The sequence below is a fragment of the Sprattus sprattus genome (assembly GCF_963457725.1).
Source record: "Sprattus sprattus genome assembly, chromosome: 1".
NCBI classification, from domain to species: domain Eukaryota; kingdom Metazoa; phylum Chordata; class Actinopteri; order Clupeiformes; family Clupeidae; genus Sprattus; species Sprattus sprattus.
Window position 1 is genome coordinate 28,494,679 of NC_137920.1, and position 12,320 is coordinate 28,506,998.

The 12,320-nt window shown below is 41.3% G+C and overlaps 4 protein-coding genes across 4 annotated transcripts; 3 read left to right on the forward strand and 1 right to left on the reverse strand.

The window, feature by feature from the left end:
• Positions 1-395: 395 nt before the first annotated feature.
• LOC308360800 (histone H4) lies at positions 396-707 on the reverse strand (the record flags this gene model as incomplete). The annotated part of the gene is made up of 1 exon (XM_080832928.1): positions 396-707. One exon carries the CDS (start codon positions 705-707, stop codon positions 396-398), a length of 312 nt encoding a protein of 103 aa, XP_080689054.1.
• A 1,212-nt stretch (positions 708-1,919) lies between these two features.
• Positions 1,920-2,297, forward strand: LOC308373639 (histone H2A-like; the record flags this gene model as incomplete). Its single annotated transcript, XM_080849219.1, has 1 exon — positions 1,920-2,297. The coding sequence occupies one exon, from the start codon at positions 1,920-1,922 to the stop codon at positions 2,295-2,297; it is 378 nt and encodes a 125-aa protein (XP_080705345.1).
• A 3,340-nt stretch (positions 2,298-5,637) lies between these two features.
• On the forward strand, positions 5,638-6,240 carry LOC308364488 (histone H1-like; the record flags this gene model as incomplete). The annotated part of the gene is made up of 1 exon (XM_080837622.1): positions 5,638-6,240. One exon carries the CDS (start codon positions 5,638-5,640, stop codon positions 6,238-6,240), a length of 603 nt encoding a protein of 200 aa, XP_080693748.1.
• A 5,401-nt stretch (positions 6,241-11,641) lies between these two features.
• On the forward strand, positions 11,642-12,052 carry LOC308364499 (histone H3.2; the record flags this gene model as incomplete). Its single annotated transcript, XM_080837633.1, has 1 exon — positions 11,642-12,052. One exon carries the CDS (start codon positions 11,642-11,644, stop codon positions 12,050-12,052), a length of 411 nt encoding a protein of 136 aa, XP_080693759.1.
• Positions 12,053-12,320: the final 268 nt, after the last annotated feature.

Genomic DNA, 12,320 nt, shown 5'->3' on the forward strand with positions numbered 1-12,320 from the left:
CAAACACACTGCTCTTGGTATATTCGCCACTTACATGTAACGTGGATCAGCTCATACAATTGTACTTTTGAACTTGGTATTGCATATGGGGATATAGCTATGCTTATCATTATGCAGTAAAGCGATGAAATCAGTGGGAATACATTTACAAGGAACCTTACAGGAGAAGGCTCACTAAAATAAATAATTATGCATTTACAGTGGCTGTTGGCCGTGTTGTGGATTGTCGGTTATGTTCAGTATTAGTGCGCCGTAGTTGACATCTTACACCACACATTGGTATTGAACATTCCCATTTTTCAATTTAAACGCAATTGGAATCATGTTTTACGTAAGTATTTGGGTGGCTCTTAAAAGAGCCGTTGATTCCTGTCTCAGAATGAGGTGAAAGATTATTAACCTCCAAAACCGTACAGAGTACGACCCTGGCGTTTCAGAGCATAGACGACGTCCATTGCGGTCACGGTCTTTCTCTTGGCATGCTCGGTGTAGGTGACGGCATCACGGATGACGTTCTCCAGGAACACCTTCAGCACACCACGGGTCTCCTCGTAGATGAGGCCAGAGATACGCTTCACACCGCCACGACGAGCAAGACGCCTGATTGCGGGCTTAGTGATGCCCTGGATGTTATCACGAAGAACCTTACGATGACGCTTGGCGCCCCCTTTACCGAGTCCTTTTCCTCCTTTGCCTCTTCCACTCATTGTCACTGTTTTAGTTTTACAGCAATGTGTGCACCTCAGCGTGTTGTACGAGGTCTTATATCCATCTGGAGGACCTGTTTGAAGACTATAAACACTCCTCCTCGTCCGTCCCTCCTACTTTTCTCTACTGGTGTTGGCGCGTACATGCAGCAAATTGTACGTCACCTTGACACGTCATTCAGTATTCAAAGTACATAGAATTTAAGTGGACGGTTATATCCAATCCTCTTTGTCTAAAATGTAACTATTATGACCGACCGAACCACTAAAAGGATCCATGGCCTTTGGGAGCTCGACTCTTTGTAACCCATACAGTCCATTTTATTATAGTTGTTTTCATAGTAAGGCTACGGGATCTGTCTTTAAAGTGGTGTATGTAACCCTCTTTCTCGCTAGCTAACTACCCATGATGGTGTGCGGTCTTTCAAACGCATTGTTCCTATAAAAACAATTGGTCGTAATGAGTAATGTATGCTTCAAGCTCAAGCTACGTTTGCAATATTTTCAGCTGAAGATGTAAAGTCTATCAAGGTTTTAAATCCCCACCAACCAATTAAGCAATGAACACACATGGTATGGCAGTATGTATTCACCTGCTTTAGAGCCAGAAAGAAAAGTTAATCTTTAAGTGAAGTTTAGCCAGAGTGGCTGATAATAAATAAACAGTGTGTTGTTAATACATCTTTAATAAGCTATTCAATTCTATATCAATTAAATACAGCTGACGGATCCCCAAATAATAGAAATATGCTTGCAGAATTCTGCTCATCGTTGTTATTTTTGTATCATTCAAACATGATTACAAGCCGGTCCATTAGATACTTTGTATCACCTAACCACTTCAGTTTGTTCCATTTTAAAGGTGTTCGCAATACATGGAGATTCTGGGACTTTGTGATTATTGTGACCATTGAACTGACATATCTGGAAACCAAGCTGCAACCTAAACTGGAAGGTGTCGTTTTAACTATTTCATGCGTTAAAATATTCAGTGATTTTGGAGATCACGCACAAAAGGAAAGAAGGATATCCAGCAGGCGCCAAAATGAAGCAACGTTTGTCTTCCCGCAGGACCTACACGTTGATTGGCTCTCAGCATTCTCGCCTCAACCACTGAGGCAATGAGCAACGCTGAGCTTGAGGAGAATAAATACACTCCCCTCCCCGTTTTGCTACACTTCAGTATTCGGAAGAACCCATACAACTCCTAAAATGAGCGGCAGAGGCAAAACCGGTGGAAAGGCTAGAGCAAAGGCCAAGACTCGCTCCTCCAGGGCTGGACTCCAGTTCCCCGTGGGCCGTGTTCACAGGCTGCTCCGCAAGGGCAACTATGCTCATCGTGTTGGTGCTGGTGCTCCGGTCTACATGGCTGCAGTGCTCGAGTATCTGACTGCTGAGATTCTCGAGTTGGCCGGCAACGCTGCCCGTGACAACAAGAAGAGTCGTATCATTCCCCGCCATCTGCAGCTGGCTGTGCGCAACGACGAGGAGTTGAACAAGCTGCTCGGCGGAGTGACCATCGCTCAGGGTGGTGTACTGCCCAATATCCAGGCTGTGCTCCTGCCCAAGAAGACCGAGAAGTCCAAGTAAATCTGATCTCTAAACTATCAAACAAAGGCTCTTTTAAGAGCCACCCAATTACTTTTTAAAAGTTCATTCCAAGTTGCTTAAAGTGCCACTCTGCCCCCCCACCAATTGGCACATACACCTATCAGAAAAGGGCTTGATGTTGTTTTCTTTAATAACTGGTGTAGCAGGCACAGGTCAATGCCATTTATCTTACTTGCATTTATGTAAACACCAGCACCCTAGCTTGATTTTGATACATACTTGAACATAAACACACTATATTTAGACACTCAATTTACTACCATTGGGTTGTCTCGACACAGCCAGAAAGACCAAACTACCTCAGCCAATGTACAAACAACATAATTGTTGAGGTGACATAAGGTTAACTATACATTCAGAAACGTCCTGTTGATGCCCATTGTTTAGATGTTTGTGAGCCTCTAGTTGTTCAGGGTCTATGGTGGCCCATATTAAAACAATGAGTCAAAGTCTTGTTTAACTTTTTGAAACGTTTGAAACTATTGCTACTCCACGTATGTATCGCCACAATCTGTTTTTTTGACCTTTTAACTAGTCTTTCACTTTTGGTTAGATGTGAGATCATTGGAACGTTTATTGACTTAAGCTATGTGAGACATTTAGAGGGAAAATCACTATTTGGTGGAGCTGTTAACAATTCATGAACATTTGAAATCTGAGACTGCACCCTTCTATTTGTAAGACATTAGAAGCCTTCTTTAACAATGTGTTGGATTTTAAAAGCTTGTGTAAAATCGTAACTAGTAACTACTGCCATCAAATATAAGGGGAGTAGAAAGTGTAAGTTAACCCCAAGCTCTGAGCCTAACACACCACCTTGTGCGATGGTGACACCACAAAGCAATTTGTTCAACTCCTCGTCGTTACGCACAGCCAACTGCAGATGAAGGGGGGATATCCAGCCCCCTGCATTTTTTTGAAAAAAATAATCTTCAAAATCAGCATGGCAAGGCTCAGGGAGATTTTAAACATTAAATGGTGTTTTTCTCTGTGTCACAGTTAGAGAAACTTATTTTCTTTGTGAAACTGTCCTCCTCTTCTCCTATGTTGATGTCTGCTGTGATGGGGAATAGTGAAGTGCATGGCGTAGAAAAGAGTACGACCTGGACCAAGTGGGACTTATAGTTTAGTCTGTGTAAGTCTATTGTGCCTTGCTAGTGAGGCAGGGTTTAGTGTGTAGGCAATCCAACGGAAATACCTGATGATTCAAAGGCATGCAATCTTATAACATGTACACCTGCAAGTAATACCTCTTATCGTTAAACTTCCTCTCAGTCCTGTAACCCATCCACGCCTACACTATACCATGATGTATGGAACAATATCATTAGTTTTTTCTCGATTGCTGAAGCACATTTTTGAAAACAGGGCCCTGTTTTTCAAAACACTACACACAATAAGCACCAACACACACCCAATTAGTAGAACAATTCACATCCTTTGCAAAATGAAACATGCATCTAAAAACAATACCCTAATTTATCAAAACAAATTGCGTTACCACAAACACACTCAAACACACACACACACACACACACACACACACACACACACACACACACACACTCAGACACACAAACACACACACTCAGACACACAAACACACACAAACACACACACACACACACACACACACGTATGAAACATATAACTTATCGTTTTTTTCACAACATGCCTACGGTTCCTGTCGGGCAGGGGGGCCTTATCCACATCACAGGCAACTGACCTGAATGTTTATATTTGTGTGTTGTTGTGGCTTTGAGATTTTACTTGAAAAGTGTGTGCAACAACTGAGCATTGTGTGTAGCGTTTTGACAAGGTGATGTGTAATTGACATTAGAGTGTAAAGCAGGAAAGTCAGAGTCTATACAGATAAGGGAGTGTGAAGTAATGCCAAATTGGGTCGACTGATTGGTACATGAAGTTTTTTGTGTGAAACACTGTATTTCTGTTTGTACCAGTTACACACTGCTGCTGCAAACCTAAAACACTTTTTGCAATTCTACATCTCAGTGATTAGAGTGTAAGTGAACGACACAGGACAAGTTTAAATATACAATACATTCACCAAAGTTTTGTACGATTGCATAAACACTCAAATCAAAAGTATTACACAATGAACAAAACCTTACACTCAAGGAGCAAAACATTTGCCCAGATTTGCACCACTATAAGCAGATGTCAACCTCACACTTTTTGCATTTCTACTTCTCAGTGATTAGGGTAGTGTAAGTGAAGTACACAGAGAAAGTGCAAATATACAATACATTCACCAAAAACTACACAAGACAAATGCTGCAGAAAATACAATGAATGTCTCTCCATACACCCAAAACCAGTCAACATGGAGAATCACAACAAAGAGTTTCCCAGTTTTCATGCTATTACAGTAGTGTGCATAACACTGTAAGCTCAACAAATATCAGACCAACATATCATTCTGTATCCAGGTTACAATTGCAGTAAAATTAAAATAAAAGATCTGAAAATACAGTACAAATAGTTTTTTTTTTTTTTTTCATCTTTCCAGGATGAGTGCCAGTGTTGACTGAGAGACATGATGGACATTATTGAAAATGGTATGGTCACCGCTCATTTTTGGGTTCGGTAAAGTACAAACCTGAAATCGTCCCAAAGGCACGAACTGTATGAACCATATGGGCTACAACTTTGATTGTCCCTAAATGTATCTGTATTTACGAAAGTGTTCAAAGTGTTTGTTTCCAATAAATGTTCAAAATGTCTGCATTCCCATTAGGATATGTGTCTGCTGTGATGTCGGATCGGCCGAATATGTCTGGCAGCCATGTGTTTCACTAAGTCCAAACAGATCCCATCTGAAAAGCACAGATTCGCACAGGGTACTTTATTACCGATTGTACGGGTCACAGAGGTCCATGGTTTGTTCTATTGCTCACCGAGGTGCAAATGCCAAATGATTTTACAACTTTTTTAGAGGAGTTTTCCTCAGAAAAGAAATATGGGTTGCCACGACGCCCCTGTCACTTCTACGGTTCTCTGTTCGTTGAAACACGGAAAGGGGGAAAATGCGAGGTCTTTTAAGTGTGCTTTAAAGTGCAAGGTGTGAACTTCACAACCGACATCTTCATATCCGCACATTTTGTTTCGCTAGTCACATTTTGTCACAAAATGCGAGTGGAGAAAACACAAGCGAGTCCATCACGGAAGAGAGGAATGGAGAGCTCTTTCAGTTGAGTCTCAACGGTTCTCATGCCTATCTTAAATACAACCCGCTGGCGACTCGTAGTACTCGTTCACTCGATTCTCTCGTACTCTGATCGTTAGACACCACGAAACTATGGCTGAAGTTGCCCCAGCTGCCGCGCCTGCTAAGTCTCCCAAGAAGAAGGCACCAAGGCCCAAGAAAACCGGACCCAGTGTGGGCGAGCTTATCGTCAAATCCATCACTGCATCCAAAGAGAGGAAGGGAGTTTCTCTGGCTGCCCTGAAGAAGGCTTTAGCCGCTGGTGGATACGATGTGGAAAAGAACAACGCTCGTGTCAAGGTGGCCATCAAGAGTCTCGTCTCAAAGGGCACACTGGTTCAGACGAAAGGAACTGGCGCGTCCGGCTCCTTCAAGCTGAACAAACAGGCAGAGGTGAAGAAGCCTGCGAAGAAGGCTCCCGTCAAAGCCAAGAAGCCGGCAGCAAAGAAGCCCGCTGTAGCCAAGAAGCCCAAGAAGGCAGTGGCAAAGAAGCCCGCAGCTGCTGCAAAGAAGTCTCCGAAGAAAGCCAAGAAACCCGTTACGCCCAAGAAGGCAACGAAGAGCCCCAAGAAGGCCAAAAAGCCCGCCGCACCCAAGAAGGCAGCTAAGAGCCCCAAGAAAGCTAAGGCAGCGAAACCCAAGGTGGCCAAGCCTAAAGCCACCAAGGCGAAAAAGGCTGCCCCTAAAAAGAAGTAAATATTGCGCTTTGCGTGCTGCTCTTTGTAGTTAAACAAAGGCTCTTTTAAGAGCCACCCAACATTTCATATGAATGCATCTCTTCCTACACTGGTGATTGGTCAAATCTTAAAACAAACAAAAAAAAAAACATAATTTTGCACGTCATATTGTTAATTGCAGTCAAAAGAGAACAAAACTGCTTCGTTTATATTTGCTTTGTTAATGTGGAACGCCTTGGGTGTCTCAAAAGCATTACACCTGCATTGTGACGTGCACGTTGATAAGGTTACACCAAGGATACATTGAATTCATGAACAATCTACATTCCATTTCAACTCACAAAATATCTCAAGACGAAAAACAGAAAAAGCTTGTTACATTGTAACCAATTTCAGTACAATGATTACGTAACAGTGGATGTTATCCATTGTTTTACCAAACACGTCACACAAATATCCAGTTGACTCCTCAACCAGCTCAATTTGACTCATTATTCGCAGATAAGAGTCGTTGACAAAATAGAGTGATTTATTAAGGCCATTGAAATTCAAGATTTTCGAGAAGAAGCGGGAAAGAGAAGGATAGAAAGCGGCCGACACCAAACTAAGCTTGACCTGATGTCACATGGTAAGCTATAAATTGATTGGCTCTCAGTACGGTGGTTTCAGCCAGTGAAGGAGGGAGACAAAGCATATACACAGAATACTGGCTCACCGTGTACCTTCACATTTGTGCTTAGAAATATTGATGGGAAGTTGGGATCATTTTACTGACTCGGTTCCTTGAATGTCGTTTGCTCAACATTTTATAGCCAGTTCCATGGCCTTAATACGTCCACTGCAAACACGTATCATATTCTCATGAAGTTAAGTGTCATGAGAATCTCTTCTGAATGTCCGGAGAATGGATGCAACTGAGAAGCGGCTTATGTTTGGTTGAACCCTCTGGCCAGCCTCATGCATGGTCAAACCCATGTTGACCTCATGGTTGAACACATTGGCCTGAATCTCTAAAGAGATAGAGTAATGGTTCTCTTTCTTGCTCTTCCTCTTCATCCTTTTACTCCTTCTCCTTCTCCTCCTCTTACTCTCACTCCTCTGCCTCTCTGGTCACCTCTCACTGCAATGTTGCCATAAATTGTTCTCCAAACCAGGAGCTTATGTTTTGATTTAGAATTGCACAACAGCTTTGGAAATGGAAGTTTTGCTATTTGAATAGCAGTGGGTTCTGTCTGAAAACAAGGAGGTTTTGGCATTGATGAAGTGTGCAAAGTAGAGAGGATGGTGTTTAGTGTTTTGAAGAAAGTGTGGTTAACAATTGAAATCTGTGTCTAAAGCAGAGAATTGTGTGTTGTGTTATGAAGAGTTCATATCAACAAAGAACAAGTGCGTTGTGAGTAGTGAGATGCAGGGTACAGTACTATAGGGGTACAAGGAGGAGAAAGAGCCAACAAAAATTAGAGCAAAGCAGAATAGTAATTTCTGATACAATTTTAGCTACTATGAGAGAACATGTTTTTGTTCATCAAAAGATGACGGATAAATATGAAATTTGTTTTGAGATTAAACATGTACTTTTCCTTGAGAACTATATGTTTTGAACAATGTGTTTTCTATTTTCTGGTGTATTGTTTACTCACTGCTTGAAAGTGTATATCATTTCGATCACTTTGATTATGATTTGAGAGCAGTGGTTGATTTTGAGAACAGTTTGTTTTGAGGCGAAAGTTTCATTTTGCAAGGGGATTCAGAGGATTTGTAAATAGTGCTTGAAGATGAGGTTTTGAGTTTACAATTTTGAGAAAATGGGTGACTGTTTCAAGAAATGTGTTTTAGCAATCATAAAAAAAACTGTAACTCATCTGCTGCATTTCTATAGTGCTTGGAGTTTTTTACCATCGGATACACACAATTTTGACTGCTTGGTTTTGTTTTTTAATCTCCTCACACAATAAGCACAACCACACACCCAATGAGCAAAACACCTCAGATCCATTGCAAAATGAAACACTCTTGTAAAATCTATACACTCATTTACAGTTTTTTTTACGATCGGATACACACAATTTTGACTGCTTGGTTTTGTTTTTCAATCTTCTCACACAATAAGCACAACCACACACCCGATGAGCAAAAACATCAGATCCATTGCAAATTGAAACACTCTTGTAAAATGTATACACTCATTTAACAAAACTATAATGTCACCATATGAAACACACACATTGCATATACTGAATTCTGTTTGTGCCACTTACACACTTCTGTTATAAACCTAAAACACTTTTAGCAATTATACTTGTCAGTGATTAGAGTAGTGTAAGTGAAGTACACAGAGAAAGTGAAAATACACAATACAGTAAAAACACTACCCAAGACTGATGAAAATATGATTTACGTAATTCTCTCCATACACCCAAATCAGTCAACATGTCAACACGGAGAATCACAACAAAACATGTCCCAGTGTTCATGCTACTTCAATAGTGTGCATAGCACTGTAAGCTCAGCAAATATCAGACAAAGGTGAAAAGATGTTTCCAATAAAGTTGCATTTGACCCTGATGCCTTTTTAGGATTTGTCAGTGTCGCCAGTGTTGACTGAGAGACCTGATGGACATTACTGTATTGAAAATGGCATGGTCACCGATAATGTTCGCTTGAATTTATCTGAGCCTGATAGCATTACGTATTTGCCAAAAGCATGTTTATGATCTCTCTATCTTGTTCTTGCGTGAATATGGGCCTGTCCTCCTTTCAAGTTTATTTGATACATTTGGTCTTCTTCTTCTTTGAGCACATTTTCCTCCTGCTTCAGGTCTTCCTCTTCCTCTACTTCCACCTTGACCTCGGCCTCATGGCATGGCCTCGGCCTCTTCCTCTTCCTCTTCCTCCTTCTCCTCCTCTGTGGATTCCCCCTCTCACCCTCACTCTTCTTCTTCTTCTGATTCCTTCCATTTTGGTTGAAGACAGATTACAGTTACTCATCTGCTGCATTTCTATAGTGCTTAAACCTGTTTGTTGTGTCTACAATTACAGTTTTTTTGCACAATCGGATACACACTAAAATCAAAAGTGTAACACAATTATCAAAACCTTCACTCAAGGAGCAAAACAACGGCTCAGATCTGCACAACTATAAGCACATTTAAACATCACACTTTTTGCGAAACCATACACACAAGTGATTTGCAAAGCACTAAACACACTTTTATGCTTTAGACACAGACGTATATCAAGAGGTCACTTCCTTACAATTCCAAAACACTCTGTCAAGTCACCACACGTATGAGCCGGTCAAATAAACACAGCCATCAATGCCCAAACACAACAAACAGGTTTAAGCACTATAAAAATGCAGCAGATGAGTAACTGTAATCTGTCTTCAACCAAAATGGAAGGAGTCAGAAGAAGTGGTGAGGGTGAGAGGGGGAATCCACAGAGGAGGAGAAGGAGGAAGAGGCCGAGGCCATGCCATGAGGCTGAGGTCAAGGTGGAAGTAGAGGAAGAGGAAGACCTGAAGCAGGAGGAAAATGTGCTCAAAATGAATACAGCAATGTCCATCAGGTTTTTCAGTCAACACTGGCAACACTGAAGTCCTAAAAAGACTGTATTTGGTACAGTAACAGTACTGATTGCTCAATAGATTTTGACTGGTTGCAGGTTCATATCAACAAAGAACAAGAGTGAGTTGTGAGTAGTGAGATGCAGGGTACAGTACTATAGGGGTACAAGAAGGAGAAAGAACCTACACAAATTAGAGCAAAGCAAAGTAGTAATTTCTGATACATTTGTATAGCTACTATGAGAGAACATGTTTTCATAGATAAATATGAAATTTGTTTTGAGGTAAAAAAAAAAAATGTACTTCTCCATGAGAACTATATGTTTTGAACAGTGTGTTTTCTATGTTTTGGTGTATTGTTTACTGACTGCTTGAAAGTGTATACAATTTTGAACACTTTGTTTATGATTTGACAGCAGTGTTTGATTTTGAGCACAGGTAAAACTGTTTTGAGGCGAAAGTTTAATTTTGCAAGAGAATTCAGAGGTTTTGTAAATAGTGCTTGAAGATGAGGTTTTGTGTTTAGAGAAAATGAGTGACTGTTTCAAGAATGTGTTTTAGCAATTGTAAAAAAACTGTAATATAAATGTGTTTGGTGTTTTGCAAATCACTGTGTGTAATGGTTGGCAAACAGTGTGAGGCTGACATTTAGCTTATAGTGGTGCAAATCTGGGCCAGGTTTTGCTCCTTGAGTATACAGTTTGGATAATTGTGTAATGCTTTTGAATTTAGTGTTTATTCAATCATAAAGAAATGTTAGCACTAATGTGTTTTTTCGCACTTGATGGCTGTGTTTTAGCAATTGGCTCATAGGTGTGGTAATTTGACAGTCGGTGCTTTGGAATTGGAAGGAAGTGTCATCTTGATATTCTTCTGTGTCGTAATGTATGCAAGTGTGTTTAGTGTTTTGTAAATCACTGTGTTGTTTCTCAAAAAGTGTGCACTGACATTGTGCTTATAGTGGTGCATTTCTGGGCCGGGTTTTGCTCCTTGCAAACGACTTGGATAATTGTGTTATACTTTTTATTTGAGTGTTTATTCAATGGTAAAAACTTTAAGAGCCACCCACATCTATTTGAGAATGGGCATTCCCAGGCTCTATTCGGCATGATGCACAAATGTAATGGGTGAAAGTTGGACTTGATGTTTGCAGATAAGATATAAGCATGGAAAATAGGAACTGCCTAGGGCTTTCTAAAGGAATATGAAGTTAATGTGAAACGAGCATTTCAAGTTTCTGTACTGTAACATACAAACTCACATCTATTTAGTGAAAGAGATTCACACATATGTGCGGTAAAGGTGTCCAAGTACATGGATTGGTAACTAGACCATGCATTTGGGACACTCCTGAGGTCGCTGGTTCTAGGTTTTGAATCTGATTCCAGTCTCAAATGCCTGTGTGTGCCCAACACACAGTACTCTGAAAACCACAGTTACTAACTATGACCCCCTTTTCCCACAATGAAAATGTATAATACATTTGATAATACCAAGTTAACTTAAAGTTTAGTATCATAAGGCATTGACTGCCAGTGAATATAAAGATATTGGCAAATATGTACATTAAAAATGCAAGCAAACACTTCTTGCGTTGTTGTTGGATAAGATTATACATTTTGTACGTCAAGCGTCTATATACTGAACGAATTTCTGAATTAACGCAAAAACGCTCGTAGAGTAGGAGAAGGGCTTTGTACTTTGAATTTTAGGCGCCACCGGAATCAGGGCGTTGAATACCAATCAGCGGTAGCCAGCAAGTAAACGTCATCAGGGGGCTGGTCGAGGTTGTAACCTATAAATACCCTGCTTGCTTGCGTACTGGCATACTCCTAGCATTGAAGCAGACTTTGCAATGGCAAGAACGAAGCAAACCGCCCGTAAGTCCACCGGAGGAAAGGCTCCGCGAAAGCAGCTCGCCACCAAGGCTGCTCGTAAGAGCGCACCAGCCACCGGCGGAGTGAAGAAGCCCCATCGTTACAGGCCCGGCACAGTGGCTCTGAGAGAGATCCGTCGTTACCAGAAGTCCACTGAGCTGCTGATCCGCAAGCTGCCTTTCCAGCGTCTGGTCAGGGAAATTGCCCAGGACTTCAAAACCGATCTGCGCTTCCAGAGCTCTGCTGTCATGGCTCTTCAGGAGGCCAGCGAGGCTTACCTGGTTGGTCTGTTTGAGGACACCAACCTGTGCGCCATCCACGCCAAGAGGGTGACCATCATGCCCAAAGACATCCAGCTGGCCCGTCGCATCCGCGGGGAGCGTGCTTAAGTTGATCCCGACAACGTCAAGAAAAACAAACGGCTCTTTTAAGAGCCACCTAAATAACTCATGAAAGCTCATTTTCCATCCAGTGTTGGTACACACGCTATTTAATAGCCCACGCACATACTATACTCTACTACCATACAGTATGTTTAGCCCCCCAGTAGAAGAAAGCCGACGCTAGAATGACCGAAAATTCTTTTGACCATATACTCTATGTGTATGGCATATAGTAGTAGTAGTATTAATAACCTTTATATTTGTATAGCACCTT